The 19,075-nt window shown below is 41.6% G+C and overlaps 1 protein-coding gene across 4 annotated transcripts in view; it reads right to left on the bottom strand.

Moving 5' to 3' along the window:
* Positions 1-19,075, bottom strand: part of sh3pxd2aa (SH3 and PX domains 2Aa) — a 293,361-nt gene that overhangs the window by 39,873 nt on the left and 234,413 nt on the right. For all 4 annotated transcript variants that reach the window (XM_048550881.2, XM_048550883.2, XM_048550882.2 and 1 more), the window contains one exon: positions 13,970-14,087. In XM_048550881.2, the coding sequence (XP_048406838.1) occupies positions 13,970-14,087 (118 nt within the window). The remainder of the gene's footprint in view (positions 1-13,969; positions 14,088-19,075) is intronic.

Raw genomic sequence — 19,075 nt, 5'->3', positions numbered from 1 at the left:
CTTCCATCATTGAGGATGAAGATATTTGTGGGGCCTTCTCTTTCAGTGAGTTGTTTAATTGTCCAAAACCATTCAGGACTGGATGTGGCAGTACTGCACAGCTTAGATCTGATCCTTTGGTTGTGGGGTTACTTAGCTCTATCACCTGCTGCTTATGCTGTTTGGCACACAGGTAATCCAGGCCAGTAGCTTTACCAGATTGACACCTCATTTTTCAGCACGTCCAATGCTGTTCCTAGTATACCCTCCTGCGCTCTCCATTGAACCAGGGTCCATGCAATGGCTTGATTGTAATGGCTGAGTGAGTGATATACCAGGTCACAAAGTTGCAGATTGTGCTGGAGTACAATTCTGCTGCTGTTGACAGCCCACAGCACCTAACTTCGCTAGATCTGTGTGATGTCTGGCCCATTTAGCACAGTGATAGTGCCACACAACATGATGGAGAGTATTCTCAATGTGAAGCGGGGGGGGGGGGCTTCATCTCCTCAAGGACTGTGCAGTGCATGGACAAATGCATCTGCAGCTGGCAGATTGGTAAGAGGTCAAATATGTTTCTCCCCCTGAGGTCCCCTCACTGCCTGTTGCAGACCCAGTTTAGCAGCTATGGTGAGGTCACAACAAACTTGAACAGTAGATTGCCAAGCAACTCTTGGTGGTGGACAATTAAATCCCCCACCCAGAGTGCCTTTTGTGCCCTTGCTATCCTTAGTGCTTCCTCCAAGTATTGTTCAATACTAAACCAAGGGAGGAATATATGTGATAATGAGTCAATGTTGAGGACTCCCAGGGCACCTAACTCCCTCTTGATTGCAAATCACTGTGTTCCCAGCTCTGCTGGGTCTGTCTTGCTGGTGGGATAGATATGATTTCACGAAGATGACTCTGTCAGGCTGTTGCATGACTAGTCTGTGAGACAGATCTCCCAAACTTAGCACTGGCTCTCAGATGTTAGTTAGGACGATTTTGCAGAGTCAACAGGCCTATTCCGGCTGTTGTCTTTTCAAGTGCCTAGGCTGATGCCAGGGGTCTGTCTGGTTTCATTTCTTTGTTGAGACTTCATAACGAATGATACAACTGAATAGCTTGCTAGACCATTTAAGAGGGCAGCAACAATGTTGCTGTGGGTCTGGAGTCACATGTAGGCCAGGCAAAATCAGGATGGCACATTTCCTTCCTTGATCCAGCTGGGTCTTTCCTGATCATCAACAACGGTTTCATGGTCATCCTCAGATTCTTAATTCCAGTTTTTTTTAATCATTGAATTCAAATTCCACTAACTGCTTTGGTGGCATTCAACCCCAGGGCCCCAAAACATTAGCTGAGTTTCTGGATTAACAGTCTAGTGATAATACCGCTAGGCCATCTCTTCCTCCAATGGGACCGTCAGAAGGAGTGATCACATCTAGAGTGAGACACATCCCAAGTGAGTATACAGTTCAGGGAATTTGGAGACAGTGTGGGAATTCAGTGCAGAGGGGAAGAGGTGTATTTTTTTGGCTCATGTTTGGTATGAAATTTTTTCAACAGGATAAAATGAAGCCCACAGTCAGGGGCCCAGCATGAAAGAGTGACATCACAGGTAAACAACAAGTTCATCACCTGGTGATAACTCCTCATTTGACTATCTTTTATAGATTATTATCAGACTGAAGTTAAGTGCGGGAAATACAAGTTACAAATTAAAAGACCAGAAGGAATTTTTAAAAAATCAAGCTAAGAATTAACTTATTAAAATAGAGATGCTGGGCCAGGCAATGTGCTGTAACTGCATGATGTGGGAGCTGGTGGATCCTAGTTTGGTTCATAGTAACCACATCTGTAGCAAGTGACGGTTGCTTGAGGAACCTTGGCACAGTGATGATGAGCTGCAGTCTGAACTTCAAAAGCTGCAACACATCAGGGAGGAGAGAGTTACAAGGTCGCTTAGTTTCAGGAGTCAGTTACACCCCTTGGATTAACTACTTTGAATTCAGTCATTGGTCAGTTGCAGGGGAGTGAGACTACCAGTGAAGCAGGTAGAGGAATCAAGGAGGTAGTACAAAAGAAGACTGAGCCCTTGAGTTTGTCTAACAGATTTGAGATTCTTGTTCCCTATTTGGATGAGAGTGGGGGCTCTAGGAAAGGATGAACAAAATGACCATAGCACCATTGTACAGAGGAGGCAGGAAAAGAGAAATGTAGTTGTAATCAGGAAAAGTATATGCAGGGGAATAGACACTGTTCTCTGTGACCAGATCGAGAGTCCTAAAAGCTGTGTTGCCTGCCTGCTGTCAGGATTCAGGACAACTCATCTGGGCTGCAGAACAGCTTAAGAGTGGCAGTAGAAAGATCCAGTTGTCGTGGTCCACATAGGTAGAAAGAGGTTCTGCTGAGGCAGTAACGGTAGCTCACCGCAGAACTTTTAAAAAATGGAAGCAAAAAGATAGTAATCTCTGAATTACTACTTGAGCTAGGAGCAAATTGGCACATTTGTGATTATTTTGGGTAAAATTAAAGGCGGGTAGGTGTCAGCAGAAGTTATTAAAATTTACAGAACAAGTAATAGAACAGTGATTTTGGAAAGGATCAGGAATGAGGGGACAACTATGAGAAGGGGGGACCGTCAACTCAGGACTGAGGGCGTTGTACTTAAATGTGTGCAGTATACAAAACAAGGTAACTGAGCTCGTATTGCAGATTGCAATTGGCAGGTATAAGGTTGTGGGTATCACATGATTTGAGGCACAGCTGCAAGGGAAGCAGGGCTGGGAACAAAATGTCCAAGGATATGCATCCCAGTGAAAGGCTGATGGGCAGAGGGGAATATTGCCTTGTTAGAAAGAAATGAAACTAAATTGATAACAAGAAGTGATATAGAGTCAGAAGGCATAGAATCTGTCTAGGTAGAGTTGAGGAACCACGAAGGATAAAAGATGGGAATTGTGTACAGGCTTCCCAGCAGTAGTCAGGATGTGGGAAGAAATAAGTCAGGAGACACGAATGGGGGCAACACGGTGGCTCAGTGGTTAGCACTGCTGCCTCACAGCACCAGGGACCCCGGTTTGATTCTACCCTCAGGCAACTGTCTGTGTGGAATTTGCACATTCTCCCTGTGTCTGCATGGGTTTCCTCTGGTTTCCTTCACTTTCAAACCACTACAGGCAAGACAACTAAGTATAAAATAAGATGGTTCTCTAGAGTAATGATTGGAACAAGGGCCAAGTGGATCTCATTAACTGTGAGATCCTTGATTGGGGTTGTTAACCTGTGCCAATTGGGGATCTCATAGTCAACCTGGCCCTCATTTCCAATCACTACAACTGGTATCAACCCAGGCGTTTCAAACTTTGCCTAGTCAACCCTGCAAAGTCTTCCTTACTAAAACTGTGTTAATGTGCTAAAAAAAATAGGAGTGGTGATCTGGAGATTAGACAAGCAGCAGCCTGGCATAATCATATTTACCAAAACATGCAAGGCATTTTCAGAGGTCAATTAACAGTCAACTATGTTATTGTAGATCTGGAACCACATTAGTTCAATGGTGCATATATTCTAGGCTGACACATATTGATTTTAGGGCCCTTGAGGGAATAGAGTGTGGCCTAGAAAGCAAGGTTTAAGTTGAAGGTCAGCCAAGGCTGTTAGGAATAACAGAGTTAGCAGAAGGGGCATTCTGGTCTAGATGTGCTCCTATTGCTTATGCTGCTATGCTCTTATCCACTTGGAGACATATATTTCAGATTATTGGAAATAAACAAGAATTGTTCAGGAGACATTTTAGTGCAGCAAGTTGTGATCTGTAATGTGTTCCATGTGAGAATGGCAGAAACATGAACATGCAAAAGGGAACTGGCAAAATTGAAATGAAAAATAGCACAGGGGGACAGGTAAAGAGCTGGCTGACCAAAAGAGGCAGCGCAGTTACAAAAGGTTAAATGGCTTTCTTATGAACAATATCATTGTTTGATTCTAATGTCCAAGGAGAATTTCTTACACAGAAATATTACTTTGGTTATTTAGTGGGAGGTTTATTCATTAGAGCTTAAAATATAGCATGCTAAAATATCAGAATCATCTAAAAAGATACCAACTAGATTACAAAAGCACTAAGGTAAAAATCATCAGATGCTCTTTGACTACGGCTCAATTATCACAATATTGATCAAAATAAGTTAGTCAAATTTTAACCTATGTGGCTAATTTTGGTAATCAATTGGTGCCCAGCAATCAAACTGACCAGTTTTTTTCAGACAATGAGTAACTCCAGTGTTTCTGGATTACCAGAACTCCCTACTTCTAAATCTTTGATAATAAGTCCATTGTGGGAATGAATGGAAAATCAGAGGATATAATGTTGGCTTCCCTGAATGAGAACAGAATTCAGCTTACGTTGAATATTAAATTGCTATAAATTATAAGAGCTCTGGAAAGGATTGTCATGCCTCAATGCTGTGCTGCAATTTCTCTGCAAGTGCCAAAAGCAACATCATAGATTACCTTTCACATACCAAACAAATGAGAACAGGCACAGCCATACGTACTACCTAATCTTGCCCAAATAGAATGGTCATATTGGATAAATTCTAGGGACATGTTTAAAATTGGGTAATTGATTTTCTTTCTCACTCTACATTGAGTAGCCATACCAAGGCAGTTTATCAGCAGTGTCTTGTAATAAGGAAAGATAGCAGGCCACAAACTGATTACTGAAGACTCAGTTCATCCTGAGGCTCAGTTACAGTCTCCCAATGGAAACAGACAGGCACCAGACAAAATTATAGCAATGAAGAATCGGCTTTGCAGACAAGACCTCAATGCAAGATGGCTGAAGGCTGTGAAAAACATTTTATATTTTGAACACTCTCCATGACAGTCTCCAAAGAGACAATTACAATAACAAGCTTCTGCCTACAGATCTGTGCACAGTTGTCATTTGCATGGTTTCAAATTCACATTTCCTGTAATTTCCATGTTGTGCAGAGCTCCCGCTCCATATCACCTCCTGTAGGCTGAAATTAGGACATTGTGCAGATCTCATTTATCTGACACATTTTTCTCCTGAAACCCCACCCCACACCAGGCAACGGTTTGTGAAAATTCCTCCTCTGGACTTTATCCAGCAAGTAATGCTCCTTGATCTTTCGTACTGTAATCTGTAACGCAGTGCTGGAACTCTTTGTCCCAAGTGCCACCAGAGAAAAGCTGTAAATATCTGTATAAACACTGAGGGATGGACAAAGGTACCATTTTCTTCAAACTCGTATATTAGTTTGAGAAAGCAATGAAGCTTAATTAGGATTTAATAATGTGCGCAGATGAAGTACAGGAAATGTGCAGCAGCGGGAGAGAAATCTTGCTGAAATATTTCTGCTTTCTGTGTATAATGAGGTAATTTGGCAGCAGTCACAGTTACTGTAATCAAAAGCAGACTCAGCTTTTCAACTATTAACAAAGGATAGTACCTACTTTGAATTTTAAAAATTTTACAATATTGCAGTAGTGCAAAGATAACTCAAGGGCAAGCCACAGTTTGCGTTGCTCCCGCTACCTAATTCAACAGTGTGCCAAACAAATCCATCTAATAATGGTTGAATTAATACAAAACGTTACAGCAAAATTCAAACTGTTTTTCTGAAACTTAGACAACTGAACAAACAAAATTTCTGTATCTTAAATCAAGGCTTTGGTTCTTCGGAAGCAAATGCAGGTGATAAACAGACAAACAAGTTATGGAGTAAAATGCCTGAGTGTCTGACAGCCACTTCCTGCCATCTGCTTTCCAGCTCCAAAAATTCTGGAATTACTCCAGAGGGGAATAAGTGAGAAACGGAGACAGGAAATAAGGAATCTGCTGACAAAAGCATTCTGGGAGATATGTTGGATGTGTTTCAGTAAAAAGCTGCAAGGTTGGCTTTGAGCTCAGATATCAAACAGGCCAAATCCCCTCACTGCACATTTTATTACCAGTATTACAGGCCTAAGAACAACATAGCAAATCTCAGGAATAGTAAGTAATGATTGTGCCTGCACAGTGACAGAATATGGGGTACCACCAAATAATTACATTTACATTTTCTTCCCAGAGATTACATGTGTCAAGGCATTTTGTACTCAAGTGTGTCAAGGAAATGTTTAGCCTCTTCCTTACATTAGTGATGATTTTAAATTGATGATCCCTTGTTAATCTCTCCCTTCAAAAGCATTAAAACCTTATAGTCACTGTAAAGGCTGAAAATGTGATTAAATGTCATCTTCTCCAGGGACAGGTCCTAATATCTCAAATTTCTTAATAGTTCCTTAGAGTCTGTCATTATTCTGATAAATCTACACTGACTGTTCTTTATGCTTTCAAATGAGCAACAAAACCAAGCAGGAGAGTAGGCTTCAATGCATGGGCTGACAAATGAAACAGAATGAGATGGAGAAGGATTTCAAAGAAAAATAGAGTATTTAAAAGTTGTTGTTGAAGGCTATCAGACATACTGAATGATTTTTCTTTCTTTGACTTGAATGGTAAAGTGGGCAGGGTGTGTACGAAAGCCAGAACACTATCATCCAATTTATTATTTCACCAAAGTTAAATTTCACCCTTATCAACCATTACTATTGTTACGTTGCAAATGTTAGGTTAATAGTATGCATTAGCAAGCTAAAGCCATTATAAGGAAGGGTTAACCAAAGATCCATCCTGTTCTTACTTCATGACTACTTAAGAACAGCAGCATCGCAATTTTGTTACTGGGTTAGTAATCCAGAAACCCAGATAAAGGTTTGGGAGATGTGAGATATTATTCCACAAAAGCTGAGGGAATTTACTTAACTAGCAAATCATTTCAGAAAAGTCAGAAAGGAATAACGCCTGATGGACCATTCAACATTGCAAAGTTCTTCTTATTAATATGTGGGGACTTGTGCCAAAATCAGAAATAACAGACTGATATGTCATACATACTGAATTATACCTTTCAGCCAAAGTTATGGACTCTTCCATCACCATTGCTGAGTATGTCAAGTCTCTAAAAGGATAGATCTACCAGAGATGTCCTACTGGAGTCCTCAACATTGACTGCATAGCCCATTAAGTTTCTTGGCATCAAGGCAAACATGGGCAAGGAAACTTTGTGCTCATTATCACCTAACATCATTTCTCAGCTGATGACTCCTCCATGTTGAATACAATTGGTAGCTGCACCAAAAGTGGCAAGGATACAAAACAAACTGGTTAAGGCATTTCAGTGTCCATCTCCAACAGTATCTCAGTAACAGCACTGCTAATGAGTCCTGAGTGCCACAGAACTTTAGAAACCACAAACAAAAACAGAAATTGCTGGGAAAGTTGAGCAGGTCTGGCAGCATCTATGGAGAGAAAAAACATTTCGGGTCCAGTGAACTCTGATTTCTCTTCACAGAAACTGCCAGACCCGCTCAACTTTTCCAATAATTTCTGTTTTTGTTTCTGATTTACAGCATCCATCGTTATTTCATTTGCCATAGAACTTTAGTTAGGCCACACTCGGAATATTGTAGACAGTTCTGGTCACCACACTACCAGAAGGATGTGGATGCTTTGGAGGGTTTATCAGGATGCTGCCTGGTATGGGAGATTTTAGTTATGAAGAAAGGTTGGGTAGTCTGGGTTTGTTTTCAATGAATGCAGGAAGTTGAGGGGCAACCTGATTCAAGTTTATAAGATTGTAAATGACATGGATAGAATGGAAAGTATGATCTTTTTCCCCCAGGGTGGTCGGGTCAATTACTAGGGGGCACAGGTTCAAGATGTGAGGGGTAAGTTTATAAGAGATATGCGAGGTAAATTTTTCACATAAAGGGTGGTAAGTGCTTGGAATGTGCTGCCAGAGGAGCTGGTGGAACTAGACACAATAGCAGCATTCAAGAAACATCTGGACAAATACGTGAATAGGAAAGGAATACAGGGATATGCATCATGTAAGTGATGACCATTTTAGTTTTGAAAGGTAAAATGTGACGGCACATGCTTGGATGGCTGAAGGGTGTTTTTCTGTGCTGTATTGTTTTTTGTTCTCTTTTGTGCCTGAAAGGGACTGTGGCAGAAAGTAATAGGTCAAACAAGATTAACAAGAGCCAACAACTTGATCAATCTACATGTCATAGATGCAACTTCTCATGATAGAATTGTTAGGAGCGACCATTGCACAGTCCTGCAAAGATGAATTTCCATCTTCAAACTGAGAACACAAGCCATCACATTGTGTAACACTACCATTGATAAATCGGACAGATTCAGAACAAATCTAACATTTAAAATCTTAGCTTTCTCATGACACTATAGACCATCAGTAGGAGCGAAACTGTATTCAACCATAATTTGCCTCCTTATGCCATATCTCTCACTCTACCATTTCCATCAGAGGGAGAGTCAACCTAGCTTGAGTAAAGAATATAGGAGGGTGTGCCAGGAGCAGTATTAAGCATGCCTAAAAATGAGATGTCAACCTGGAATATACGAACGTATAAACAAGGAGATGGGGCAGGCGTTCAGCCACTCAAGCTTACTCCACCATTTAATGAGATTATGACTGATCTGACTGGAACCTCAAATCGACATTCTTGCTTACCTTTGATAACGTTTTAACCAACTGCTGATCAAAATTCTTTGTCTCTGCCTTAAAAACATTCAAAGATTCTGCTTCCATGGCCTTTTCAGGATGAAATTTCCAAAGAAATGATCCTCTGTGAGATATTTTGTTGCACTTTTATTTTAAATAGGTGATGCCTTATTTTTAAAAGAGCAACCCACTGGTACTAGATTTTTCAATTAAAAAAATCCTGGAACTCCTCCCTAACAGCATTATGGATGTCACTACATATAATGGACTGCAATGGTTGAAGAACGCAGCACATCACCGCCTTCTCAAGGGGAAGTAGGAATGGGCAACAAATGCTGGGCCAGACAGAGATACATTCATCCCATGAATAAATAAAAAAAATTCAATAATCTCCAGCAAATACAAGCTTAGCATGTATAACCTCTCTTCATAAGACAACACCCCCAGTTCCAGGTATTAGTCCAGTAAACTTTCTTTAAACCGATTCCAATTCATTTACATTTTTCCTTAAATTCGGCGGCCAATGCAGTAACACTGTACTCCAAAAGTGCTCTTATCAGTGTCCTGTATAGCTGAAGCGTGACCTCCAATTTTTGAACTCAATTCCCTTTGCAATGAATGATAACATTATATTAGTACTCCTAATTAACTGTACCTGCATACTAACCTTTGCTTTTCATTCCCAAAGATACCAATTCCCTCCGTAATTTCTCACCATTTAGATAATATGCTTTTTTCTTCTTCATGATAAAATGGACAACATCACATTTTATGACATTATATTCCCATTTGATAGATCTTTGCCCATTCACTTCAAGTAACTTTTTCTACCCTCCTTATGTCCTCTTTACAATGCACACTCCTACTTATCTTTGTGTCATCAGCAAATCTGACAATGATACCTTCTGTCCCTTCATCCATGACATTTGTACAAATTAAATATAAACAGAAGTGATCTTTGTGGCACACCACTCATTACATCCTGCCAACCTGAAAGATCTGTATTTACATATTGTCTGCTTCCTGTTAGCTATCCAACACTTTATCTATGCCAATATGGAGCCCCCTTCATAATGAGCTTTTATTTTCAGCAGCTATCTTCCTGTGGCACTTATTCAAGAATGGAACAAGAGATAAACCAAAAGACTACAGGCCAGTCAGTCTAACCTCAGTGGGTGCAAAACTACTGGAGCAATCCTGAGGGGCAGAATTAATCGGCACTTGAAGAGGTGGGATTAATAAAGAATGGTCAGCCTCTTTTTATTAAGTAGAGAACAACTCTGACCAACTTGATTGAATTTTTTTAGAAGAGATAACCAGATGTGTAAATGAGGGCAATGCACTCAATGTAGTCCACTTGAACTTCAGCAGGCTTTTGATAAGGTCACGCATGGCAGACTGATAGTGAAGGTAACAGCCCATGGCTTCTAAGGAAATTCAGCAAATTGGTTTCAGGGTCAACAGGAAGCACAGGATGACGATCAATTAGTGTCTTTCCAACTGGAAGTGTGTCTAGTGGGGTTCTACAGGGATTAATATTGGGGTCTTGATCTCGAAAGTATATAAATGATTTAGACTTGCAGGTAGGAGTAGGCAGGCATCAGTAAGTTCACACTTGATACAATTGGTGGGATGATAAACAGTGAGGAACACAGCTTTAGATTGAAGGAGGATAAAAAAGGGCTGATTAGGTGGGCTGATCAGTGGCAAATGGAATTCAATTCGGATAATTGTGAAGTGATGCATTTGGCAGGACCAACAAGGCAAGGGAATATATGAAGAAGTGTAGGATCCTGGGAAGTGTTGAGGATCTGAGGGAACTTGGTGTGCACGTCCATCAATCCCTAGCGGTATCGGGAGAGGTAGATAAAGTGGTCAAGCAGGCGTACAGGATACCTGCCTCGAGTAACCAAGGCATAGAATTTAAGAGTAGGGAGGCTATTCTGGAATGATATAAAAAGTTGGTTGGCTACAACTAGAGAATTGTATGAAGTTCAAGATTCCACATTATAGGATGAATGTGATTGCACTGGAGAGGATGAAAAGGAAACTTACCAGAATGTCACTATAGTGTTTGTTGTGAAGAGACATTGGATAGACTTAATTTGTTAGTTAGTTTCACCAGCGACTGCCGAGGCAGTGAAGACGAGGAACACGGGCGATTTGAAATGGCTTAAAAAAGTCTGTTGAGGGGGCAAGTAGTTATTAGCTTCACTTGCGACTGCCCTGGCAGTGAATAAAAGGAAGGCAGGATTTAGCAGAGTAGCCATTTTTGAGAGCGGCTGCTTTGAAGTTGAAGTTTTCTGAGGAGGGTGAGCAGCAACAAGGTAAAAGCAAGGTAAATACTTTTATTTCCAAGTCAGCTAGTTGCTAAGGGGGCAGAGATGGCAGTCAGTGGAATGGTATGCTCCTCTGTCAGATGCACGAGAACAGGGAGCAGTTGAGCGTCCCTGGTATTATGTCTGCAGGAAATATGTCTGGCTGCAGCTCCTCTCAGACCAGATGGATCACTTGGAGCAGTAGTTGGACACGCTGAGGAACATTCAGGAGGCAGAGAATGTGACAGATAGTAGCTGCAGTGAAGTGGTCACACCACAGGATTATCAGGTACATGGGTCACTGTAAGAAGAGGTAGGCAGGTAGCACAGGAGTCTCCTGCGGCTATCCTCATTTCAAACAAGTACACCACTTTGGATATATTGTTGAGGAGGATAATCTCTCAGGGGAAAAACAGCAGCAGAAGCCGGGACTGTGACACCACACAGGCTGTGCTGTAAAGTAGGGCATGGCAAAGTCCAAGGAACAAATTGTGACAGGTGACTCTCTCGTCAAGGCCACAGACAAATGTTTCCATGGCCATGAGCAAGACTCCAGGATGGTGTGTTGTCTCCCTGGTGCCAGGGTCGAGGATGTCTCAGAGTGGTTGCAGCAATTTTCCAAAGGGGAGCGTTGAGGCCAGAGATGGTTGTGCACATTGGTACCAATGACATTGGTAGTAAAAGGGATAGGTCCTGTATGGTGAATATAGGGAGTTTGGGAAGAGGTCAAAAAGCAGGACCAAGGGTAATAATCTCTGGAGCATTCATGGTTCTAGTGATAGTGGGAACAGGAGGATAGAGCAGATGAATGCATGACTGAGAAGCCTGTACAGGGGGCAGCGATTCAGATTTTTGAATCACTGGCGTCTCTCCTGGGGTAGAGGTAATCTGTACAAGATGGACTGGTCGCACTTGAATGAGGGGAACCAACATCCTGGCAGGGAGATTTGCTGGGGCTACTTGGGAAAGTTTAAACTAGTCTGGCAAGGTAATACGACTGTAAACAGTCATCAGGTAAAACAGAAATTTCAGTTTAGTACGGAAGTTAAAAAGGGCAAGTTAAATAGACAAGGCAGGCAGAATATTGGCAGGGAACAATGGAAAACTGATTAAACTGCATTTATTTCAATGCAAGAGGCCAGACAGGTAAAGCAGATAAACACAGGGGAGTGATGGCAACATGAGATTGGGATATCATAGCTATTACAGAAACATGGCTGGGCTGGGCGGGGGGGGGGTGGTGCGCGCGCGCGCGCGGGAGAGAGAGACAGGACTGGCAGTTCAATGTCCCAGGGCATAGGTGCTCTAGGAAGGACAGAAAGGGAGCAAGACAGGAGGGGGAGTAGTGTTTTTCATTAGAGGAAAACAAAATTACAGCAGCACTTAGAGAAGATATTCCTGAGAGATTGTTCAGTGAGGTTATATGGATGGAATTGAGAAATAAGGAGACGATCACTTTGCTGGGATTGTACAATAGGCACCCACCTAGGAAATTTTGGAGCAAATATGTAGGGAGATTGCAGATAGCCATAGGAATAATAGAGTTGTAATGGTAAGGGATTTTAACTTTCCAAACACAGGCTGGGACTTCCATTGTGTTAAAGGACTTGGATGAATAAGAATTTGATAAGTGTGTTCAGGAAAGAATTCTCAACAATATGTAGATGGCCCTATAAAGAAGGGGCAAAACTCAAACTCCTCTTGGGAAATAAGGCATTTTGTTCCTATTTGACAAAAACTTTCAAAAGTTGATCCAGGGATGCTATTCACTGGGCCAGTAGGCCAAGGAATGGTAGATGGAGTTTAATTCAGACAAATGCGAGGTCATTCATTTTGGTAAGACAAACCGGGGTAGGGCTTATATAGTTAATCACAAAGCTGTTGTGTGTGTTGTCAAATAGAGAGATCCAGAGGTGGAAGTACAAAGTTCCTTGAAAGCAGCATCAGAGATAGATAGGGTGATGAAGAATGCATTTGGCATGCTTGCCTTCATCAGTCAGAGCACTTAGTACAGAAGTTGGAAATTACTAAGACAGTGGTAATCTTATAATTGGAGGTCTGCATACAATTCTGGTCACCCTGCTAAGGGAAGGATGTTATTAAACTGGGAGTTTTCAGTTATAAATAGAGACTGGATAGGCTGGGACTTTTCTCCTTGGATCATAGGAGGTTAAGGGGTGACCTTGCAGAGATTTATTATAAGCACGCAATGGACACAGAAAATAAGATAAATAGCCAAGATCTTTTTCCCAGAGAAGGGGAGCCCAAATCTAGAGGGCATAGGTTTAAGGTGAGAGGGGAAAGCTATAAAAGGGACCTCAGGGATGACTTTTTCACTCGGACGGTGGTGCGTATATGGAACAAGCTGCCAGTGGAAGTGGTAGAAGTGGTACAATTGCAACATTTGAAAGACATTTGGACAGGTCCATGGAGTGGAAACGTTTAGAGGGATATGGGCCAAACACAGGTAACTGGGAGTAGCTCACTTTTAGAAAAGTGGTCAGCACAGACAAATTAGGCCAAAGGGCCTGTTTCTGTGCTATATACCTCTTTGACTGGGGTTGCTTTCCTTGCAGCAGAAGAGACTGAGGGGGAACGTGATTGAGATGTATAAAATTGTCTATGTTACATGTTCTACGAGTGGCATAGACAGGGTAGACATTTCCCCTTGGTGGAGGGATCAATGACCGGGGGGGGGCATAGACGTAAGGAGGCAGGAGGTTTAAACAGGATTAAAGACTTTTTTTAACACCATAGGATGAAGTCCATCAAGACACAGACCTGGGCACTAATCAGCCTGTTGGTCCCATAATCTGTTCTGAAGAATCATCCCTTCAGATGTGAAACATTAATTATATTTCTCCACAGATGCTGCAAGGCCAGCTGAGTTTCTCCAGTACTTTCTGTTTTTATTTCCAACAGTTTACTTAGCATCACTTCACTTCTGAGGTTTCAGCATACTTCCATGTAATACCCAATTAACTGCCTTTTAATATAGCTCTAACATTTAGGCTATATCTGAAGGTAAAGTATTATGATAATCATTGCAGCATATGAAATACCAGTAAAGGATAAGTTTACCTGATGAACCACCAGCCCTCCAGGTTCCTCTGAATGACCTCCACCACGACTCCTTTCTCAAATCCAATCTCATCTTTGCCTTGATTGACATATGGCTGTACAGTGATGTACTTCTCCTCTAACACAAATAAATATGACAGTAATATTAGACAAACCATTTTCAAACTACCCCTCGGAGACATAATTATCCAAAATTGAGACTGAACGTTCGGAAATCAATTTCGATAGTGATGACAAGCTGCTAGATCAGAAGTTCCAATAATTTATCCATTGTGTAGGTTAAACTTGAATTATTCAATCTTTCATCTTAAAGAAGTAAGTAATCCAATATAATGGTGAGAAACTGAATCATTAGTTGAGTTTCACATTGGGAAAAACAGTAGATGTAATATTTTTGGATTTCCAAAGGCATACAATTAGGTACCACACATAAGACTACTTACTAAGAGTTGAAGGTTGTGTATTAGAATGGATAGAGAATTGCATAACTAATAGAAGACAGACAGTTCGGATAAATAATGCATTTTTGGGATGGCGAACTTTAACTACTGGAGTGACACAGGAATCAGTGCTGGGGCCACAATATATATTCATGACTTGGGTGAGGGAAGTGAATGCATTTTAACCAAATTTGAAGATGGCACAAAAATATGTTGGAAGGCAAGCGGTGAGGCTGCTAGGAATATTGATAGGTTGAGTGAGTAGGCCAAAACTTGGCAGATGGAATATATTAGGGGAAAAAAGAGGTTATGAACATTAGTAGCAAGAATGGAAGAGCTAAATATAATTCAAATGGAAAATATGCTGTAGTTTTCAGCAGTCTGAAGGATTTGGGGGTCCTTGGGCATAAATCACAACAGGCTAGCATGTGAGTTCAGAAAGTAACGGGGAAGGCAAATGGAACGTTGACATTTATTTCAAAAGAAATGACATATAAAAATAGGGAAGCTATTGTCAGGGAGTCATGGAGAACAGAAACAGACCCTGTGATCTGACCAGTCCATGCCAAACGCAATCCCAAACTAAGCTAGTCCCATCTGCCCGTTCCTGATCCATAACCCTCCAAACCTTTCCTACTTATGTACTTATCCAAGTATCTTTTAAACGTTGTAAATGTGCCCACATCCTGAGGATGTTCATTCCACAAGTGATCCACTCTCTGTGTAAAAAATGTGCCCTTCATTTCTTTTTTAAATCTCTTTCCTCTCACCATAAAATGTGTCCCTTAGTCTTGACATTCCCCACCCTAAGGAAAAGACATCTACCATTAACCCTTATCTATAAACCTCATAATTATTTCTTGCTAGAACGATATAAGTTAGTAGTCACAGCATACCTCGAATACTGTGAATAGATTTCATCCACATTCCTTGGGTCATATTATTAGATTCACTACAGTGTGGAAAAAGGCCCTTCGGCCCAACCACCCCTTGAAACATCCCACCCAGACCCAGACCCACATACCCCTAAAACCCACATACTCCTGAACACTCCGGGCAATTTAGCATGGTCAATCCACCTAGCCTGCACATCTTTGGACTATGGGAGGAAACCGGAGCACCTGGAGGAAACCCACACAGACACAGGGAGAACGTGCAAACTCCACACAGACAGTTGCACGAGGCTGGAATCGAACCTGGGTCCCTGGTGCTGTGAGGCTGCAGTGCTAACCACTGAGCCACTGTGCTGCCCCAAGGCATTTCTAAGGCACAAATTTCCATAGATTATAAGACATGGAATCAAGCTAATCTATGCAAGCACGTTTCAACTCGACTGAAACTGCTTTCTATAACTTCTCATCTAAACCTAATCATATCATCAACTCCTGCCTCCCTCAAATGCTTGTCCAGCTAAGTGCACATACGCTATTCATTTGAACTGTTCGTGAAATAATAAATCCTACATTTTTACCATTGTATTCATAAAGATGTTTTTTCTGAAATCCCTCTCAGATTTCTTAGTGACTGTCTTACATTGATAACTTCCAGTTTCACTCTTCTCTCCAAGAGGAAACACTGGGACAAATCTTGTGCTTTTTTAGCTCAGTTCAAGCTATGTTGAGGTTTTTGAAGGGGATTTCACCGTGAGGCCTAACACATCATCTTACTGTATGTTACCAAACTTTCCTCATTAACCATTTTCCTAAACACCTCTTTGGTATCTGTCACGTCTGACTCCAGCCTCATGTTACCATGTGCCATTCCTAGAACAACTTGACACTCTGCAGGTATTGCCAAAAGCTGCTTTGTGTCTACATCATCTTTAAAAGGCAGCTATGCAGCTAGTGGAGCATTGTCATTTTAAAGCTACCGTGCTCAGTCAGAGATGTATCTAGAGATATAGGAGAAGGATAAAATGGGATACGATTCTCTGATAGGACCTAGCTATCCTGGTGATGGGTGTGTGCAAAGGGGAAGAAGTTCTTTTCCTGGAGTGTTGGCAGAGGGGGCAAGCCACCAGACCCTGGCAGCCTGGTCAGAGGTCACCATTTGGGTCAGTGCCATCTTAATGGTTGAGAGGAGCAGCCGGCAGCATCGTAATATGATCAGTGACTGTCTCTCTTGCACAAGAATTAAGTGCTACATTCCTCTCTCTGCTACTTCACTCTCACTCTATCTCTACCACTGCACCCCCCCACCTCCCGTACATGTTCATGCTCTGCTATTCTCACTGCTGTAGAACAGCTACCTGCTCAGTCGCAGGAAGAAAATGACCCTGTTGCGTCAGCAATTAGGGACTTTGTCCACATGCAAATGGAGGAACAGGAGCGGCTGACTGGTGTGTGCGACACGATGGCTGTTATTGCCCAGAAGCTGTAGCAGTGCAGTGAGTCATAAAATAATCTGGCTGACTGCTGGAGAGGTGCATACACCTGTATGCCAGAACCCAGCCATTGATTTTCAGGATCAAAGGCACCGTGAAGGTAGATACTCCAGATGCCCATCCTCACAGGGAGGCAGAACAATGCCAAAATGCACACAGACCCGTCAGCAGACTCTACTCAGCATACTCTAAAGGTAGCCGGAATCTCCAACTCCACTATATGTGCCTCTCTGAACTTTAGGAGTTGAAGCCAAGAAAGGTCCACTTGAAACTGTCAAGAAAGTCCTTGATATGTCTGGCTTGTCCAGAAACAAGAGCCTCCAGATCGCCTGACAAAATCTTCAGGGCCAACAAGCCCATTGCCATGCTGGTTCCCTCCATTCTAGCTGCAGAATCAGGGTATACACCCCAAGACATTGTGGGAGGAAGTAGAACAAGTGGCAATGCACTATATGTTGCATGGCACGTTTCTCTAAACAGCAATGCTCTGACATTACATTTGTTTCATTAAAAGTCTGTATAGCCACAATGGAGAGACTTTCAGAATAAGACATAACTTTATGTCCACACAGACTGTTCCCTGGATTGATGTCATGTTGACAGTCTGCAGCACCATCGTTAAGCAAATGGCATACGCAGGGTAATGGGTCCTGCTACACCCTTTACTTACCCTGGCATCTGCATGAAAGGTTTTGGTATGAATGAGTTGGTCACTGTATGGGGCAAGTAGCTGCATAGCAACAGACAGTCAATGCATTAGGAAGGCCAGGGATTAGGGATCCTGCAGGTCTAGTTCACGTACTATGCATGTGTATAATGGTGTTTCCTTTTAAAACTTTTGTTTTATTATTAAAACTGGAGCTGCAGGCCATTCTTCTGGGAGATGAGGATGGGAATCAGTGAATCAGGCAGGAAAAGGGCCTGAAGGCAGAACTAAAGGGGCTAGGAAGGAAATTAAAAAAGCAGGATCTCAAAATCAGTAATCTCAAGATTATTCCATGCCATTTGCCAGTCAGCATATAAAAGGATTGAACTATTGAATACGTAGCTGGAGAACAGGTGCAGGAGGGAAAGCATCAAAATTGCGAGGAATTAGAACCTGATACACTTGCGGGGAAATTTGCTGATGCTGTTCAGGTGGGTTTAATCTAGCTCGTCAGAGGGATAGAAACCTGAAGAGTAGCCCAGATTGGAAGGATGTAAAGTTGGTTACAAGAAATCCAAAAGATGCTAGGGAGACTAGAGCACAGAAGAAATTAAAGCGAGCAGTGAGGATGCTTCAGAAGCAGAATGATGTCAAAAAGGTAAAGCTAAGGACATTCTAACTGAATGCACACAGCATTTGTAACAAGGTAGAAGATTGAAAGACTCAAACGGAAATACATGAACATGATCTAATTGTCATTATAGAAACATGGTGAACAGGACTAGGAACTGAATATTCAATGATATTCAATATTCACCAAACTCCAATGGGCGCAAGACCAATGTTTCCAACCTTTCTTCCAATGTTTCCAAAGATAAGGCCTGAACCCCAGTGTCAGCTGAACAAACCTCCTCTAAATTGCTTCTAGCATAATTATAACCTTTCCTAAATGAAGTGACCAAAACTATACACAATAGTGCCTGATTGGCTGCAGGGAAACGTTTTGACTTTTATATTCCATTTCCTCCTAAGCAATGCTGCTTTTCTATTGTTCCAGCCAAAGTGAGTAATTTCACATTTTCCTACATTGTATTCCACCCAAAATTTTGGCAATTATTGCAGAAGGAATAGAGTTTAAAAGTATAAAAATGTTGCTGCAACTGTACAAGGCATTAATGAGACTACCTCTGGAGTATTCATACAAGTTTTGTCCACTTACTTGAGGAGGTATTGTTGGATTGTAGGCAGTTCAGAGGTGAATCACTAGTTTGATTCCACAAACGAGGGGTTTTGTCTTATGAAGACAGACTTAACAGTTTAGGCATGTGCTCTCTGGAGTTTAGAAGAATGAGAAGACATCTAAATTATGTATCTAAGATGCTAAAGGGGATTGACTAAGTAGATTTAGAATGTTTACTCATGTGGGGAAATCTAAAACATGAGATATAATTTTAGGATAAGGGATATCAGATTTAAAAAAGGAGAAATTACTTCTCTTAAAGGATCGTGAATTGGTGGAATTCACTACGCAATAGTGCTGTGAATGCTGGGATATTGAGTAAATTCAAGGAGGAGATAGACAGGTTCTTAATTAGCAATGGTTATAAAGGGTTATAAAGAGTGGGCAGGAAAGTGAT

Source organism: Stegostoma tigrinum, chromosome 20 (assembly GCF_030684315.1).
Source record: "Stegostoma tigrinum isolate sSteTig4 chromosome 20, sSteTig4.hap1, whole genome shotgun sequence".
Taxonomy (NCBI): domain Eukaryota; kingdom Metazoa; phylum Chordata; class Chondrichthyes; order Orectolobiformes; family Stegostomatidae; genus Stegostoma; species Stegostoma tigrinum.
This window is presented reverse-complemented; position numbering and strand designations above follow the sequence as displayed.